The 17,785-nt window shown below is 43.2% G+C and overlaps 1 protein-coding gene across 16 annotated transcripts in view; it reads left to right on the top strand.

The window, feature by feature from the left end:
* The window catches only part of SYT17 (synaptotagmin 17), a 76,152-nt gene that overhangs the window by 7,827 nt on the left and 50,540 nt on the right, over positions 1 to 17,785 (top strand). For 3 of the 16 annotated variants that reach the window (XR_010590852.1, XM_065558926.1, XM_065558927.1), the window contains exons 2-5: positions 660 to 780; positions 2,226 to 2,374; positions 9,791 to 9,939; positions 10,385 to 11,004. Coding sequence is in view for 13 of the 16 variants with exons in the window: in XM_065558926.1 (XP_065414998.1) it covers positions 778 to 780; positions 2,226 to 2,374; positions 9,791 to 9,939; positions 10,385 to 11,004 (921 nt within the window). In the remaining 3 variants the exon portion in view is untranslated. Of the gene's footprint in view, positions 1 to 654; positions 781 to 821; positions 1,032 to 2,225; positions 2,375 to 6,772; positions 7,095 to 8,370; positions 8,949 to 9,790; positions 9,940 to 10,384; positions 11,005 to 17,785 lie in introns of those variants that run through there. The other 13 variants (XR_010590851.1, XM_005307188.5, XM_005307187.5 and 10 more) reach the window with 10 other exon arrangements.

Here is a 17,785-nt window from a genome sequence, read left to right as displayed (position 1 = left end):
TTGGGACTGATTGTTCCAATACTGAGGACCCACCACCCCAGTGAAAGACAATGGGAGTTAAAGGTGCTCAGTATCTCTGAAAAATCAGGCACCGGGTGTCTTGAGTTGGGCACACAGAAATGGGAGTACTCAAAGTTAGTGTCCACTTCTGAAAGTGTTGGTCTTAATATCTCTGGAGTTGCAACCATTTTTGCCAGAACTGAATTGAGACCAAGGTCTCTATTACCAGGAGCTTGTAGTGTATCTATGACCTGGATGTGGTTTGCTACTGATGCAGTAAATAGTTGTAGAAATCAAGTAATTTCCTAGGGACACACGAAGAGTGTGGTTGCACATGATGTCTCTTGGGAGGGGGATGGTAGCAAAAGCAATACATACGTTTCTTTTGCTGTAAACAGGGGTGAGAGTGGTGAGATCCTCCTAGGGAAGGGTGAGCAGCAGGAAGGGAAGGGGAGAAGAAGACATTGTTGCTCCCTCAGGAGATTCTTCCCCTTCCCCTAAAATTAAGTAGGACAAGCTTGGGAAATAGCATGTCCTGAGAAATTAAAGAAATTGTTCTCTGGCTGGTGCTAATTTAGAGTTATTTGAGCATTGCTAAACTGGTTTTGTCTTTTTCATTTTATTCCCCTTTGCTCCATCATGGATATCTAAAAGGACAGTTGGAACCGATAAATGAGGTGAGTTAATCTGATGATTCATTCCCTATTCTGTCTCATCTCGTCATCCAGAGGAGATTGTCCTGCATTTTCTGAATCTTTTCTAATGCCGTAGGTATAGATGGTACGCGAGATTCCTTGCTTTGTGGCTTTTCTGATTTCTGGGGTTCATTTATAGAAAAACTAATTTTTTTGAATAGCAGGAAAATTCAGTTTTTTTACAGGTGTGGAATAAAAATGTGTTTTACTATCAATCTGCTACTGTCCTTCTCTGCAGCCCTGTGCTCCCGGGGAAGGCCTCCCAATGAGTGCCGACTGCCTCCCTATACAGACAGTGTTGAACACTGCAAACATGATACAGTTCAAGAATTTCTGGTACAATTATAAAAAGCCTATTCTCAAATTTTGACTTTGTGAGGGTTTCATAATGCATTCTGGGTTTTCACCTACCACTGAGAACAGATAGCTAGAATCTGTGTGCTGCTCTGCAAGCCTTCTTACAAACACTTTCTTCTCCCCCCCTTACCTGGGAAAGGTGGGTAGGGGTGGCTGGCTTCATGCCTCCTCCCCTCTCTCTCCAGTACACCAGCAAGCTGAGTTTAGAGGGTGTGGTGGGAATGGGATAGTTATTTGTTGTTGATATAAGACACCAGCAAGTTTATACCCTCTTGAAGCAAGGGAGAGAAGGAAGGGAACTGTGGCTTCTTCTGACACAGTTCCTTTCTTGGGATACACTCCCCCTTGCTATAAATGTATACACTTCGCCTGTGTATATTTGTTTATAACATTATAACATAACATATATAATATAATAAATATACACAGGCAAAGTGTATACATTATTACATATTATGTGTGTGCATGTAATAAATGTAATAGCACTGTTAGATAATTACTACTGCCACCATACAAAATTCTGTTCTCAAGTGTACTTCTATACTTACTGAGGGCAAAAAATGTTTTTTTTTTTTTAAATCATTAGCTTTTTCAATAAATTAATTATCATAGTAAGAGTCAGGCAAGATTTTGTACCTAGGCTGATACATTTTGCTGACAAATTTGAGGCTGTAATACTGCATGTATGGAGCATATGAATATCATATGTTTACATGCATACCGTATTAAAATACATTCATATTGTTGCATTAGGTTTTTTCAGCTGTGCAACAACTTGTGAATTTAAATTGAGGTTTTCACTAATCTTTAGTTTTTTCTTCTCTCTGCCATGCATTTGTTGATATATTAGTTTGTTAATGTGAATGAAATAATGGGCATGTTTCTGCTCTAGCATATTGTTATGCCATAGTGTTTTGTAAATCGCTCTTTCGCCCACGTACATTATAATGCTATAAAAGAAAATACCTGCAGTGAATGTTTATTTCCCTGCCTAGTTATGGCTTCAGTGAGATTGTGCCAGTAACTGCACGGCACTTGTCTGTTTATATAAATGGAATAAATAGAGTTCCAAATGTTCTGCTGCAGAGACACAAACATAAATACAGCGGAGTGTTATTTCTCACCAATGATCTACTGGTTGTAATCTTATTCTTTGGTTTCCAATGGCCTCAGGGTCTGCTCTCTAGACTCTCGGATCTCTTGCTGTGCAGATGGACTTGTAGAAATTGTTGTCAGAAGTGTTTTGACTGTAGCTGTTGTCAGTCGAGCGAAGATGAAGTTGAAATCCTGGGACCTTTTCCTGCACAGACGCCAGCCTGGCTGTAAGTTTAGATGTGCATATTAAGCAAATGTTATCTCCAGTGTATAGCAGCATGACAAAGGTAATGTTATTTTGGCTGTGCTGAGGTCATAAACATGAGGCTATAAGAATCCAAAAATGCCACACACCTGGCTAATGGCATACATACAATAAGAGATTGGTGGGAAGAGTCGGTGTTAGGAGTGGAAACAGTGTATATAACTATATAAACAGTGCATATAACTGCAGTAAAGCTAAACAACATGTCCTGCTAATTCAGGTAGCTGGAGTCTTTGAAATATAGCTACCCCAGTGCTTAAGTCAGAAACTATCCTGCAAGCCAACACAGCAAGTTGGTAATTGGCCTAGCTTTGTATTCCATGCTGAGAACAATACATTTCATTTGAATTCTTGTTGAATTTCTAAATTGGACTATGTTATTTTGAGCACTTTAGCCCTCTGATTGCTGTAATTTTCCAGACTGCCAGTCAAGTGACTATGTAGGAGGATCTATATTTATTATTATTATTATTATTACTTAGAGCATGCACTGTATTTTATGAACACATAACAGACAAGGTTCCTACCAGAGGAGCTTATGATCTACCTTAACCATAGACATATGCAATACACCAGATAACTGTTCAGACAAAGAGGGATTCAGGCACAGGCCCTAATTCAGCAATTTGTTGCATGTCAGTGAACCCCTGCACCCATGCAGAGCCCCACGGAAAATGGCTGAAATAACCCTTAACTTTAGCTATTTCCAGGATAAATCTGTATTCTTAGGAGGGCTTAGGGTTGGTTGTAAGATATTATTCTAGGCAGAAAGATAGCATACAAGCAGCACTTAGTGAAACTAAACAATATCTACTAGAATGTTTTGAGGATTATAAGAGTAAGAAATAGATACTGAACTTATTAACGTTATTCTAATTTAACCGGGCTAAAGGGGGGAACTTTCAAAAACACCAAGGTGACTTAAGAGAACATATCCCCTAGAAAAACTGAATTTCTAATGGGATTTGTGTTCCTGTGTCACTTAAGTGCTTTTAAAATCTGATCCTAAAACAACAACAATAACAACAACATCAAAGCAGTTTACAAGGGAGGCCAGTATTGTTATCCTCATTTTGCAGCTGGGGAAACTGAGGCACCGAGCGGCAAAGTGACTTATCCAAGGTCACCCAGCAGGCCACTGGCAGAGCAGGAGCCTTAGTGCCAGCCCAGTGCTTTATCTGCAAGGCCACACTGCGTCCCATAGAAGCAGAGTAGTTGACACTCAAGGGTTAAATGTGCAATGTGTTTCTGAAACCACAACAGGTGAGGTGCCCCCTTAATTGCTTCCCTAATGCATCACATTTCGCTGTGTTGCTGGAGGATAGATAGGAAGACACGTGATCACTATCATCCTCCCCTAGGAGCTTCCTTGCTTTCATTTTTTTTCCTGCCAGATCTATCGGGTTTGTGTGTAAACGGTATATAAAATTCATCCTTTTCTGTTTGAATTACAGCATCTTGTTTATTGTTTTGAATTAGTGTAGAAAGAAGGTGCAGAGAGGTTAGCAGTAGAGCTTCATAGTGGTTCTTAAACAGGGAGCCGTTTTTTAAGGGTCAGAATTATGCTTAGAAACTCATTTATCTGCAGCTAATGGGAATTGGAAATAAAATCAATGCTAAATAAGGAAACAGCGTGTGCAGGTGAACAAAATGATGAGACAGCTTTATTGGACTTAGAAAGATATGCTGCAGAAATGATCGAGTACTTGGGGACAAGTGGCTAGGCTTGATAGGGGCTTCAGGAAGGGGTGGGGTAGAAGAAATCTTCACTTGATCTGTGGCAGGCCCTGAGTAAGGTTGCCAGGCGTCCTGTTTTCGACTGGAATGCCCGGTTGAAAAGGGACCCTGGTGGTTCTGGTCAGCACCACCGAACGGGCTGTTAAAAGTCTGTTCAGCAGTGCTGCAAGTCTAAGGCGGGCTAATCCCTTCATGTCCTGGCACTGCATTGCACCCCGGAAACAGCCAGCAGGTCCGGCTCGTAGGCAGGGGGCCATGGGGCTCTGCATGCTGCCCCCGCGCCGAGCACCGGCTCCGCACTCCCATTGGCTGGGAACTGCAGCCAGTGGGAGTTGGGGAGGCAGTGCCTGTGGGCGAGAGCAGTGTGAGGAGCCTCTTGGCCCCCTGACTAGGAGCCAGACCTGCTGGTCTCTTCCGGGGTGCGGCGCGGAGCCTGGACAGGCAGGGAGCCTGCCTTAGCCCAGCTGCGCCCCTGACTGGGAGCTGCCCGAGGTAAGCCCATGCCCCAACCCCGAGTCCCAACTTCCTGCCCCAACCCTGAGCCTCCCACTCCCCCCTCCCCGCCCCCAAACCCGGAGCAAACAGAGTGTTGGGAATCATTAAGAAAGGGATAGATCAGTGGTTCCCAAACTTGTTCCGCTACTTGTGCAGGGAAAACCCCTGGCGGGCCGGGCTGGTTTGTTTACCTGCCGCATCCTCAGGTTTGGCCGATCGCGGCTCCCAGTGACCGCGGTTCGCTGCTCCAGGCCAATGGGGGCTGCAGGAAGCTGCATGGGCCGAGGGACATACTGGCTGCTGCTTCCAGTAGCTCCCATTGGCCTGGAGCAGCGAACCGCGGCCACTGGGAGCCGCGATCGGCCGAACCTGCGGACGCGGCAGGTAAACAAACTAGCCCGGCCCGCCAGGGGCTTTCCCTGCACAGGCAGCGGAACAAGTTTGGGAACCCCTGGGATAGAAAATAAGACAGAAAATATCATATTGCTTCTATAGAAATCAATGGTACTCCCACATCTTGAATACTGTGGTTGCCCCATCTCAAAAAAGATATATTGGACTTGGAAAAGGTTCAGAAAAGGGCAACAAAAATCATTAGGGGTATGGAACGGCTGCCATCTGAGGAGAGATTAATAAGACTGGGACTTTTCAGCTTGAAAAAGAGATGACTAAGGGGGGATATGATTGAGGTCTATAAAATCATGACTGTTGTAGAGAAAGTAAATAAGGAAGTTTTATTTACTCCTTCTCATAACACAAGAACTAGAGGTCACCAAATGAAATTAATAGGCAGCAGGTATAAAACAAACAAAAGGAAGTATTTCTTCACACAATGCACAGTCAACCTGTGGAACTCCTTGCCAGAGGATGTTGTGAAGGCCAAGACTATAACAGGGTTGAAAAAAGAACTAGATAAATTCATGGAGGAGAGGTCCATCAATGGCTATTAGCCAGGATGGGCAGGGATGGTGTCTCTAGCCTCTGTTTGCTGGAAGCTGGGAATGGATGACAGGGGATGGATCATTTGATGATTACCTGTTCTGTTCATTCCCTCTGGGGCACCTGGCATTAGCCACTGTCGAAAGACAGGATACTGGCTAGATGGACCTTTGATCTGACCCAGTATGGCCATTCTTATGTTCTCCTGCACCCTAAACCCCTCATCCCCAGCCCCACCCCAGAGCTTGTACCCCCAGCCGGAGCCCTCACCCTCCCCTGCACCCTAACCCCCTGCCCCCTCCCCAGAGTCTCCTCTCACACCTTGAACCCCTCATTTCTGGCCCCACCCTGGAGCCTGCACCCCCAGTTAGAGTCCTCACCCCCTCCCACACCCCAACCCTCTGCCCCAGCCCAGTGACAGTGAGTGAGGGTTGGAGAGACTGAGCCACCAAGGGAGGGGGAATGTAGTGAGTGGGGGGTGGGGCTTTGGGGAAAGGGCGGGGCTAGGGTGTTCGGTTTTGTGTGATTAGAAAGTTGGCAACTCTAGCCCTGAGGCAGTAATTCCAACCATCTGTGGCCACTGGGGCTGAGTAGTGGTAGATCACCACCTTTGGGCCTCTGTTCCTTCTCTGCTCCCCGCCCCCCACTAACCCATCTGTGTGGTGATTCTTCAGTTCCTTTGGGGAGCTGGACTTTGCAATGTGCAGCTGATGTGGACCCCCTTTGTGGGCTCCAGCAGTATTCCCTTCCACCTGCGTCTTGGATCCGCACCAGTTCCGCTGCCTCTAGGATCCCTCCTGGTTAACTTTTGCAATAAATCATAGTGAAAAAAGTTATATTAAAGGACCCTGTTCTGCAATCCTTTCTTATGCTGTGTTACATATAGTCAGACCAGCAGCCTCTAGGGACTATCAAAGTCATCAGCTCTCATGATATTTTCCCAAATCTTACAAGTTTAGTGTTTGTTTTGTTTTGTTTCTTTAAAGATTTTTGTCTCTAGAAGCTGGGCAGCAAACTGCTTCAAAATGGCTGCTGTCTCCCATTACTTTTCATATGATTGAATCCAAGATGCCCTCAGCTAAAATGGCAGCTTCTGTTTCCTGTATGTAGCCCATGCAAGAGATAGTGAGGGGATAGGGGAATATATGGTGGTGGCAGCTGACTTTATCCAAGGAATATGGAGGGGGTGAGGAGGGAGGGAGGCAGGCTGAGAGATAGACCGTAAAGGAAAACGGGCATAGGGAAGGAGATTTGGGGGTATGCTAATATGGGGGAGATGCTGGGAGAATATGGGTGACTGAGGGGAAAGGGAGAGAATATATATATAGGGGGTAAGGAGACTGAGAGAGGAGGGCTGGAAAGATGGAGAGGAGAATGGAGAGGGACAGAATGACATCTCAGGAGATAGAAGAGAGAAGTGGTGCCTTTTGCCTGGTCTTGTTGTTTTGGGTGCAGGGAGGTGGGGAGGTTTCTAAATGTTTGGAGTTTGCAGTACTGCACTCATCACGTGAGTAAGTGCTACTCGGCATGAGTAAGAGTTGCAGAATTGGGCTGTGCATATGTACATTAATGTGAATATGTATTTCAAAACTGCTCCGAGGTCTGGTTACACTAATTGTTTTTGCATGGTAAATGTTCCCATGCTATAGTGCTGGGCAGCAGTATAACACCCTGAATTAGGACCTGGATTTAAAAAGATCCACATTCTGCCTCAATGCATTGAGTTTGGGGAACAAGTAAATTTCTTGAGTTGCCCCTTCTCCCCCTGAAAAGTATCTAAAAATGCCTAAGGGCTCACAACTAAGAGCATCCAATCCTCTGCTCCTTGTCCACCTGACATGGCCATTGCTGTCATATGGGGGGGTGCTTCCCCCCCACCCAGTCCTTCTCATGGTCTCTAGATGAATGGGAGCAATCTTGTTAATGTCTGCGTCGATCCTCCATTCTTTGTATCCGCAGCATTCCCATAGTCAGTAGTAGAAGCTCTGGGTATGCTAGGGAAGCAGGATTGGGCCCAACTGCTGTGGAATTAAGTAATTTCTTTCAGTAGATGTTGACTTTTCACACTTCCTGAATTTTTACAGCACCCTACAACGTCAATGTTAAAAGAAGTATGTTTATCTTGCTGAAGCAAATCTAATTGTATTGACTTGCACACATGGCAAATCCTTATTGTGATTTCATCATGATTGTTTGCTTCCTAGCCTTCGCAAAAAAATTGGCAGGGAATTGGGGTGCTTGTCAGCTCTGTATATTATGAAATCTCCTACATAAAAACTCGAAGATAAATACTGTGTGTTCTGGAAGGTTAAACTGAAATTAGAGCTCAATTCTCCTTAACAAAGGTTCTGATTAAATATGAACAGAGCTATTCCAAACACAGCCAAAGTTTATTTGAGGAAAAATTATTGTGGTTCAGTAGCAATTTCCCAGCAAAGGGTCACCTGCTTGTTACTTAGTTAATTCACTATTATGTTTAGCATGTGTAGAATATCCTTAATGATTTTTTTCTGATTCTTTTTGCCCCTGCTTTGCCCCCATTCTGTAGGCTTAATTTGCAGGCATGTGAATCATAATAAGTATGTTCAAATCCTCAAGTCTGTGTCTTGGCATGAAAAGCAGACTTTTATGCTCCTAAGTATTGATTTTTATATCCAGCTGAAGGATTTAAGCAACTGCGTTTGAAAGCTGGGTATTGTCTGTTCATTTAATGTGTTTTTAATTTGCTATCAAAAATCTATTAAATATCAATGGACTGTGAAGCTCAGGTGGGTTCAGATCTCCAAGCACCACAAGATCCAGATCTGAACTTCTTCCCCCAAACTTGGGGGAGAGGTAGTTTCAGATCTGGAATTCCATTTTTAGTCTATTCCTAAGTTTGGTTTTAGATTTTTGAGTTTACTACTTGCTACGGAATATCGTTAACAGCCTAGTTTCATCAGTGGTTTGTGAGGCAAATGATTCAACATATTCATTTTATACCTGACATAGCCGGAAATATAGAAAGAGTGAATGAGGAGCAAAACTCAAGCACTGCTTCTATCTGATTTGCTTATTTCATGCTGAACTTTGGCTGTGCCCAGTTTCTATTTTCTGAGTGTTCTTTTGTCTTGTGGCTTAACCAGAAAAGTGTATTTTATCTTGGTACACTACAAAGAATGAAATACTGTTTAAAAAAAAAAAGGGTGAGATTCTGATCTCACTTATGTCAGTATAAAATTGTTCTTCCATTGACTTCATTGGACTTTTTCCAGACTGTCACCAGCGCAGCTGACATCAGAATCTTGAACTATAGATTTTTGTTCCTGTCTGCTCTTGCTCTTCTTTGAGGGGAACTTAAGAGGTTCTGATTTGTTCTGTTTAATGTGAGTTGCTGCAATTTGTGGGAGGCTGAGATTTTCACTGAATTTATTTTATGTAGAAGATTTAAATTAACAAGGGGATTGCTTGTGGACTTTTGTATGATCCCATTCTCATAATCACTTTGTGCATTTTAAACCTTCACAAAGTTTCAGTGAGGGCCATGTAACCTTTCTTGCTTATTTAAATTCTCCCACAAATAAAACAAGATATAGCAGAATTATTATGCAAAAGAGTGAATTAAAAAGGGGACAGGAACTGCTTAAAAGGTATGTCAACAAACCCTGCTTTACAGGGCCACGTTTCCAAACTTTATGGCTCATTTACTACCATATATTAATATGAAACATGATGTGAGAAGATTGATCATGGTTATTTCCCATGCTATTCATAGTGTGACTATCCAGTCCTAATGAAAGCCATAATTCCAGCACTATACCCTAAATATACAGCAGTAAGTAATGGTCTAAATATTTTCACTACATATATCAATAATGCTGCAAGGTCTGTATTGCATGGATGTATTTGAAACATGAGCATATCTATATAGATGTGTGTTAAAGTGCATACTGGTGTATATCCTTGCTGTTGCTAATAAGCTTCATTACATTTTAAGAAGTCTGAAAGACAAAATAAAGGATAGAGAATCCATGTTTTGTAGGGCCTTGAAACCATAGAGTTCAGCACTCTTCTGTTTTCCAGCTAGATCTGAAGATGAGCTCTAGCATCCATGATATTCATCCAGGGTTCAGTCTAAAGTATCAGAGAAGAGGGATTTTTATCCTGTTTGTTATGTGTACAGTACACTTACTGGATTCAGACATCCAGAGGTCTTTCATTTTCACAGGATAAGCAATCAAAATGAGGACAAAGACGGAGACTCTGATAACACAACCAGCGAGCCACCTCCAACTCCTCAAGACTCTTCTCCTGACAGAAGGCGATCATCTTCAGATACATCACGGTCCACTTACAGCCTCACAAGGCGGATTTCAAGTAAGGCTGTCAGCCATACAAAATTAACGTAATTTCCCAAAGCTTAGGTTAGTGCCAACTTTTAGAGAGAGATCCAAGTCAAGCCTAAGGTATGTTGATTAAAATCTTAAACTGTACCACAAAGAGACTGTGAAAGGGGCCAAACTTATATTTTTGCTAAAGGATGAATGTGACAGAATCACAGAGTTAGACAGGGGCAGGGGAGAGAAATCTATTTGATGTTTTCACTTAACGATTAACTAGTTATGATATTAGTGTTTATTTTATTATTTGTGTTGCAATAGCCCCTAAGGCCCCAGTCATGGGCCAGGACCTCATTGTGCTGGGTTTTGTATGAACAGAACAAAAAGACCGACTGTAAGAGCTGTGGGACAGAGACTAAGTTGGGATGTAATAAGATCTTTCCAGTTACTGACATTGCTATTTGTATGTTTCTTTTGCCTAGGTCTAGAATCAAGAAGGCCAAGTTCTCCACTAATTGACATTAAACCTATTGAGTTTGGAATCATAGGCGCTAAAAAAGAAATAGTTCAGCCAACTATCCTGAGAAAAACATATACCCCAGATGACTATTTTAGAAAATTCGAACCAAGACTCTACTCTCTTGACTCTAATAGTGATGACATGGACTCCTTGACAGACGAGGAAATCTTATCGAAGTATCAACTGGGCATGCTGCATTTTAGCACACAGTATGATCTGTTGCATAATTATCTAATAGTGAGGGTAATTGAGGCTAAAGATCTGCCTCCTCCAATTTCATATGATGGTTCAAGACAAGATATGGCTCATTCCAACCCTTATGTCAAGATCTGCCTCCTTCCAGATCAGAAGAACTCCAAGCAGACAGGAGTAAAACGCAAAACCCAGAACCCAGTGTTTGAGGAGAGATACACCTTTGAAATCCCATTTTTAGAAGCCCAAAGAAGAACTCTACTTTTAACCATAGTGGATTTTGACAAATTCTCACGCCACTGTGTCATAGGCAAAGTGTCAATGCCATTAAGTGAAGTTGACCTTGTGAAGGGTGGACATTGGTGGAAGGCCCTTGTTCCCAGTTCGCAGGTAATGGAATTTATCAGACGGTTATTATGTAATATTTCGACTTTGTTTGTGTGCTTCCTTTGCTTGTGTGGGGTTAACGAGAGGTTTTTAAATAGCCATGATCATTCATGGCTATTCAAGCACCTTCTAGATTGAAAAGGCGTTGGATCTGATTCTAAACTTGCTTATACCTGTATTACACTGGTGTAAATTCAGTGACATTCTTTTTGATTTACATTGGTGTAAGACAGACTTGAACCAGGCCCACCATTGTGGCTTTAAAGGAACAACATCATAAAGGAGATGAAATTAGAAAGACCTTCTATTGTGCATAATGGAAACTGCTGGAAATTGCTTTGTGAATCTGCAACTTCTGGGAGAGCCTTTCTTGCAGATGCAGGTTCATGGAAAAATCCTTCCCTGCAGTGGGCTGTGCTCGCTGTCACTGTAGGGCAGTGGTGGGTAATCCGCTGGCAGACCGCCAGACAGTTTGTTTACATTTGCCCGGCCACCCGCAGCTCCCAGTGGCCGCAGTTAGCCGTTCCCGGCCAATGGGAGCTGCGGGAAGCGGCACGGGCCGCAGGGATGTGCTGGCCGCCGCTTCCCACAGCTGTCATTGGCTGGAAACGGTGAATCGTGGCCACTGGGAGCTGCGGGTGGCTCTGCAAATGTAAACAAACTGTTTTGCGTCCCGCCAGCGGATTACCCTGATGAGCTGTAGGTTGCCCACTACTGCTGTAGGGAGTTTATCCAGGCTAGAAAAGCAGTACTATGATCATGAAAACAGAACGATGCTTGGGGTGAGTGTGTCTGTTTTGCCATTGATATCGGCACAGTTAGTTTGTGAGAAATACATAAGAGACAGGTCCTCTTTGAGACATCTTGGTAGTCCAATTGTCAGAGGATTCTTCTTATGTTTCTGTACAGACCTATCTAGAAACATGTGGCCAAATATTGGTGAGGGTGAATTTATTTTCATTGCATCTGTTGACGGAAGTTGAATGTGCAGCGTATTCGATTGGATTGTAATGACTCTTTGCACATGTGCAATGTTCTAATCTTCTCTCTGGGCTAGCCCCTGCCCTCTGATGTGTTGAGGGGGAAGATGGTGTAGGGTTCTTTGTCTTCCCATATCCTCTCTCAAGACATCAGTGCAGGGTCTCTTCCCCTTACTACTCACAAGAGTGTTAGGAAAAACTCTTGGCCTGTGTGCCAATCCCACTTGGCCCTCAATGGGATGACAAGCTGGCTTGTGGGAGTGCCTAGTTCCCAGGCTAGTTAGCAAGTATGCTGCAGCTAGCAGCAGCCACTAGCGTAAGGGTACATGCTACTCCGGTAAAAGAAGAAACAAATGGCAGTGCATTGCACTACTTCATCTTGAACCAGCCTGCCCTGCTTTGCTATGCTCCCCCCGCCCAGCAGCCAATGCTAAGGGTGGGAGTTTGTCCTGAGCTTAAGAGACACTATACTGTTTAGCATTAGTGTAATACACTTAGATCTCTCTCTCGTCACTTGTTGTGATGTGTGATTTGTCAGTCTTACGTTTTCAGTTTTGGGTAAGGCTGTGTCTGATCTCTCTCTGGTGGTTAGGGTGACCAGACAACAAGTGTGAAAAATCGGGATGGGGGTGGGGGGTAATAGGAGCCCATATAAGAAAAAGACCAAAAATCGGGACAGTCCCTATAAAATCGGGACATCTGGTCACCCTACTGGTGGTTAACAGCACCTAAACATTCACAGAAGGCCAATATAGTCATGGATAAGGGATTAGTCAGTTTCTGATCTCAGGCATGCTGGTGTAAATCTGAAGTAATTCCACCGATTTCACTGGCATTAATCCCATTTTTACACTGTTGCAACTGAGGACAGAATGTGGCCCAGGTGTATAACTTGAGTTCAGAAAGCTGCAGAATTAAAATCTATTGAGGCAGTATTTATGTTCAAAATCCCAAAGCCTTGGGGCCTGATTTGTCATTGTCTGGCACCTTGTGTAGGCATCTGCACCTGTGCAAAGTGGTTGGAAAGTGTTTTGCACCCCCTTTGCTCTAACTTTGCACTTCTATAAATGCACAAGGGAGTGGAGAATCAGGCCCTTGATTTCTCAATATTATTTATTTATTATGATGCAGATGACTAAATTTGTTTTTTTTTTATAATAAAGCTAGTAGCATGATGAGATTAGCAAGAACACTTTTTGTAAATGCATAGGGAAAAATTCTTTCACCAACCAAAGTGAGTGGCTTCATGGGTGAAAATGAGATGTGGGTGTTCAGCTTCACTGGTTAGAGTCTGATATTGGGAGGGGTGGTAGAACAGCTAAAGGGCTCTGCGTTTAAATGCGTAAGCGTTTAACCAGCCTTACAAGGCTTATCTTGCATCCTATCCCGTGTTCTCCCAAGTCTGTATTTACAAATATGCCCTCACGTACATGTATGCAGTTCCCATTGATGGCCGTGGACATCGCATTGGTGTATCTGAGGGCAGAGGGCCAAATTTTTTTCTCATTTATAGCCATGCAATCCCATTGCAGCCCTGCATTTTTTTCCAACTTGGCTTTTTGTGTATGATTAATGCTTGTCAGCCAGCACATGCTGAAACGATGATGTATATGATATAACAGTATCGTGTTAATGCAAGTTAAGGGCCTGAGTATGCAAGATGTTCACTGCCTTCAAGTCAAACCCCTTACAGGATCTGGTCCTAACATGTCTGGTGATAAGGAAGTAATAGTATCTACTTCATGCTGGCCTGCATGCTATGGGATTATATCCGCTGCTGATGTAAATGGGTTTAGCTCCAGTGGCTTCAGCTGACTTGTGCCAATTTATGCCAGCTGAGGGTCTGACCCATATGGTGCAATACCACAAGTGTTTCACAGTAGTGAAGAAATGTTGATGGATTCTGATTAATTACAAGATACCTAGTGCTGTGAGGTGCATTTCAGACTACAATGTATTAAAATTTAGCCCAGTATATGCATATGTGGCTAGTTTGTGTGGGGATGATGGAAGGAGCCTCCTCCACCCATGGATTCCTGGGCAATGGCTGATCCTTGTGCGCGAGAACCTCTTGAGCTTAGTTCTCTCAACATGCAGTCTTGCCCAAAAGAGGGTGAGGTAGGGAGGGGCATGCTCGGGATCATGGCCCCCTCCCTCTGCCCTTCCAGGAGCATGGAAAGATCTCTTCTGGTCTGGGCTGTCCCAGAGATTCCAGAGGTATTAGGCCCAATTCACCCTATGTTGTTGTTTTTCACTAGTGCAAAGTGATTCTAAAATGCCAACGTTCTGGTTTGGCAGCTATTTATGTCCGCTTTGCACTGATGTGTGTGCCAGCACGAAGTACAGGGTAATGGTGAATCAGGCTCACTGTGCCTACATCAGGCGGAGCTCCTGGTGGGGCAGTCTGCCTCCCTACCAGAGAGCATTGGCTTTATACAGTCTTCTAGTCCACATGTATTGCATTAAAGTCAGTCAGTCCAATTCTGCTCTCACCAGGCCAATTTAATTTAATGAGGTTGCATAGATGTAAGCAAGAGCAGAATTTGGCCTAGTGTTTCGAAACCTCTGTGATAATCATGTATTAATTAATCATTACGTTAATGGACAAGGAGAGTTTTGCTGATGCATTCGATCTCTTAAGTTGGCAGACAGAAGGCGGTATAAAAAACCAAGCTACAAGCAGACTGATATATTTCTATTAGCGTAGCAACTGAAATGTCATGTGGTACATGCATGTTACGTGAGCTGCACTTGTTGCACTCTTCACTTGCTAATTTAGGGCCTGATCCTCAGAGGTGCAGAGCACCCCAAACTCTACATCATAATCCTGTGGGCCAGATTCTCCTCTCTGTTACACTATCATTGCATCACTGTAACAGAGGAGAATTTGGCCCACAGTATCTGAATATGACTTTTAAAAGACAAGCTATGGCTAGAATTTCTGCTGAGTTTAAAATTCAAGAGTACTTGAACCAGAAGATTTGTGCCCCAATGGACCAATAAAATACTGATCAATTTTCCATTCAGGAACACAAAGTTAATGGGCTAAATTCTGCCCTCATTTACCACCGAGCGACCCCATTGACTTCACTGGATGCTTCTCCTTTGATAGTCAGTCAGACCATGCTGTGATTCTGTAGTTCACTTTTCACAGAGAGAGCCATTCGAGCTTGGATTTTGCGAGGCCTTTAAAGCTAGAGTGATTCCTTTTTTTTTAGTTGGGAAGTAGATTTTGTTTTGCATCTTTCTTCCATCAAGCCTAGCTTTCATTTTAAAGGACAGTAGCCTAATCTTTCTCTTACTGAGACCAATTGGCGTTCCAGGTGCTCAGTGCCTTTGAAAATCAGGCCCCCAGGGCAGCCAAAACTTTGGCCCTTGAGGTTGAACATTTTGGATTAAATCCCAAGAGGTACTGAACCCTTGCACTACTCTAGCCATCAGTGGACAGATGAGGGAGGGAATGTAGCCATACCACTTAGTGTTCCAGAAATTCTGGGCTGCACTGCATCCCTGAAAAAGCCATTGTAAGCCAGAGCATTACCCAGGGGGAACAAACATCCTCAGGTCAGATGAACTTTCAGTCCTTTGGAACCTGGGACAGTCCTAGTGCTACTGTGTCTGCGTGTCAGGTTGATGAATGGGAGTTGTTTTCTTTAAAAATTAAAATATGAGGACAGTTTAAAATGTGTTTTCGACATCACTTGATCCATACTACATGCAGCCTAAGCTGGAATGGAGCTGTCAAAAGCACTGGGAAGTTGAGACCATGGATTTTTTTTTTTTTTAGATCATTAAGTTCAATAAGTCTTAGTGGTATCCATATTCCTGCAAGAAACATAATGTCCATCAGAGTCCATATGCCCTAGCAGTTCCACAGAATTCTTTTTGTGACTGGAGGAGGGTGAGGGATCAGGGAACAGCTGTTATAGAGGATACAGGCAGTGTTGTTGTAGCTGTGTTGGTCCCAGGATATTAGAGAGACAAGGTGGGTGAGGTAATATCTTCTGTTTGTGAGAGAGACGAGCTTTTGAGCTACACAGAGCTCTTCCCCAGGTCTGGGAAAGGTCTTTATACTGTCACAGCTAAATACAAGATGGAACAGATAGTTGAACATAAGTCAGTGGTCCCCAAACTGTGGGGCATGCCACTCTAGGAGGGGCATGATGGAAAAAGTTTGGGGACCACTGTCATAAGTAGTTAGCACATATTCTAAAGGATCATTCAAGGTGAAGTGGCCTGTTAACACTCTTGTAGTCAGGACAAAAAGGGGGGGTTAGTGGGTTAAAGATTGTTGTAATGAGCCATAAATCCAGTGTATTTATTAAAACCATGATTTTTAGTATCTAGCAAAATTATGATTTTAAGTCCCCAGGCTTGTCATTTGAAAGTGTTGTGCAGGGTTCCTTTGAGGATGAGGACTGATAGGTCTGATATAAAGTGATTGGTTTGTGAAAAGTGTTTCACCCACAGGCGACAGGGTGTTTTTGTCTTTTATCATTTTCCTGTGTGAGTTCATTTGAGAGAGTAGTGATTGTCTGGCTTCACCCGCATAGTTGTTATTGGGGCATTTCATGTACTGGATGAGGTACTCCACATGTTGTTGTGATAGGCACTTGAAAAGTGTGTTTGAGGGGCGGGGTTGATCATTGACGCAGTGGAGATGCAGGTTTTGCATCTGTTGATCTGATGATACCCCGTCTGGGTTCCTGTGTGGGGTGGTAGGTGACAGCTCAAATACCACAGAATATGCTCAAAGGAAAAAGTCCAGGATATACACCTTAATACACTCAAATCTGCCTTCACCAAACAAGAACAGTCCACCAGAGAAGTAGATCGCATCATGGAATGGGCCACCCAAATGCCATGAGAGAACCTGCTTCAATATAGAATTAAAACCCCCTCTGACTGCACACCCCTCGTTGTCACCTACCACCCCAGACTGGAACCCATGTGAGGTATCATCAAACAACTACAACCCATACTTGATGGGGACCCCATCCTGAAAGAAATCTTTCCTGAACCCTCTCTTCTTGCCTTCAAACACCCCCCACCTCTCCAAGCTCATCATCAGAAGCACCACCCCACACACCAACTTAGAGCACCACCAGGCCCTTCCAGAATAACAAATGCAAAATCTGCAGACTCGTGATACCGAGTGTTTTGTGCATGAATCAAGGAAAACATAGATATTTAAATAAGTAAAATATTAATTCATATTAATTTAAAGTACGGTCTTAATATTTTGTAGTGAAAGGGTAAGGTGTATGCTTGCAATTTGTATCTATTATTTTTATAAACAGAAAGTTCCATCTGCAGGATGACAAAAATGGAAATAAAAAAAAATAGTGTTGCTTATACCTGTGCTAAGGAAGCCTTTTCTACTCATCTTATTTTTTAAAAGTGCTGAGTTTGAAGCCGAGAGGAAGCTTCCTGTAAGATCGATGAAGAAGAAAGTTCACTGTCAGCCTTTTAAAATTTCTTGTTAACTACATTTAAATTGAATTTGCTCCAACTGTATCTTCCAAACGAATTCTAGGAATCTTAATACATTGGGAGAAAAAAAATCTGCTTACAGTGCAGTGAAACTTGATTTTGCATAAAGGTATCCGCAGACACTTACAGAATTAAGTAGCGATACAAAACGGGTGTGGATTCTTAGTTGCAGTTAGTGGAGCTATGATGGTTTACACCAGCTGAGGATCTGCCCCAGTATGAGAAAGAAAGCAATGAATGTGGTGAAACTTGTGTGGTGAAAAATGCTGAAACAGTCAGTCATAAGACCATTAACAGAAGGAGAGAAAAAT

The sequence above is a fragment of the Chrysemys picta genome, chromosome 10 (genome assembly GCF_011386835.1).
Source record: "Chrysemys picta bellii isolate R12L10 chromosome 10, ASM1138683v2, whole genome shotgun sequence".
In the NCBI taxonomy this organism is placed as follows: domain Eukaryota; kingdom Metazoa; phylum Chordata; order Testudines; family Emydidae; genus Chrysemys; species Chrysemys picta.
This window is presented reverse-complemented; position numbering and strand designations above follow the sequence as displayed.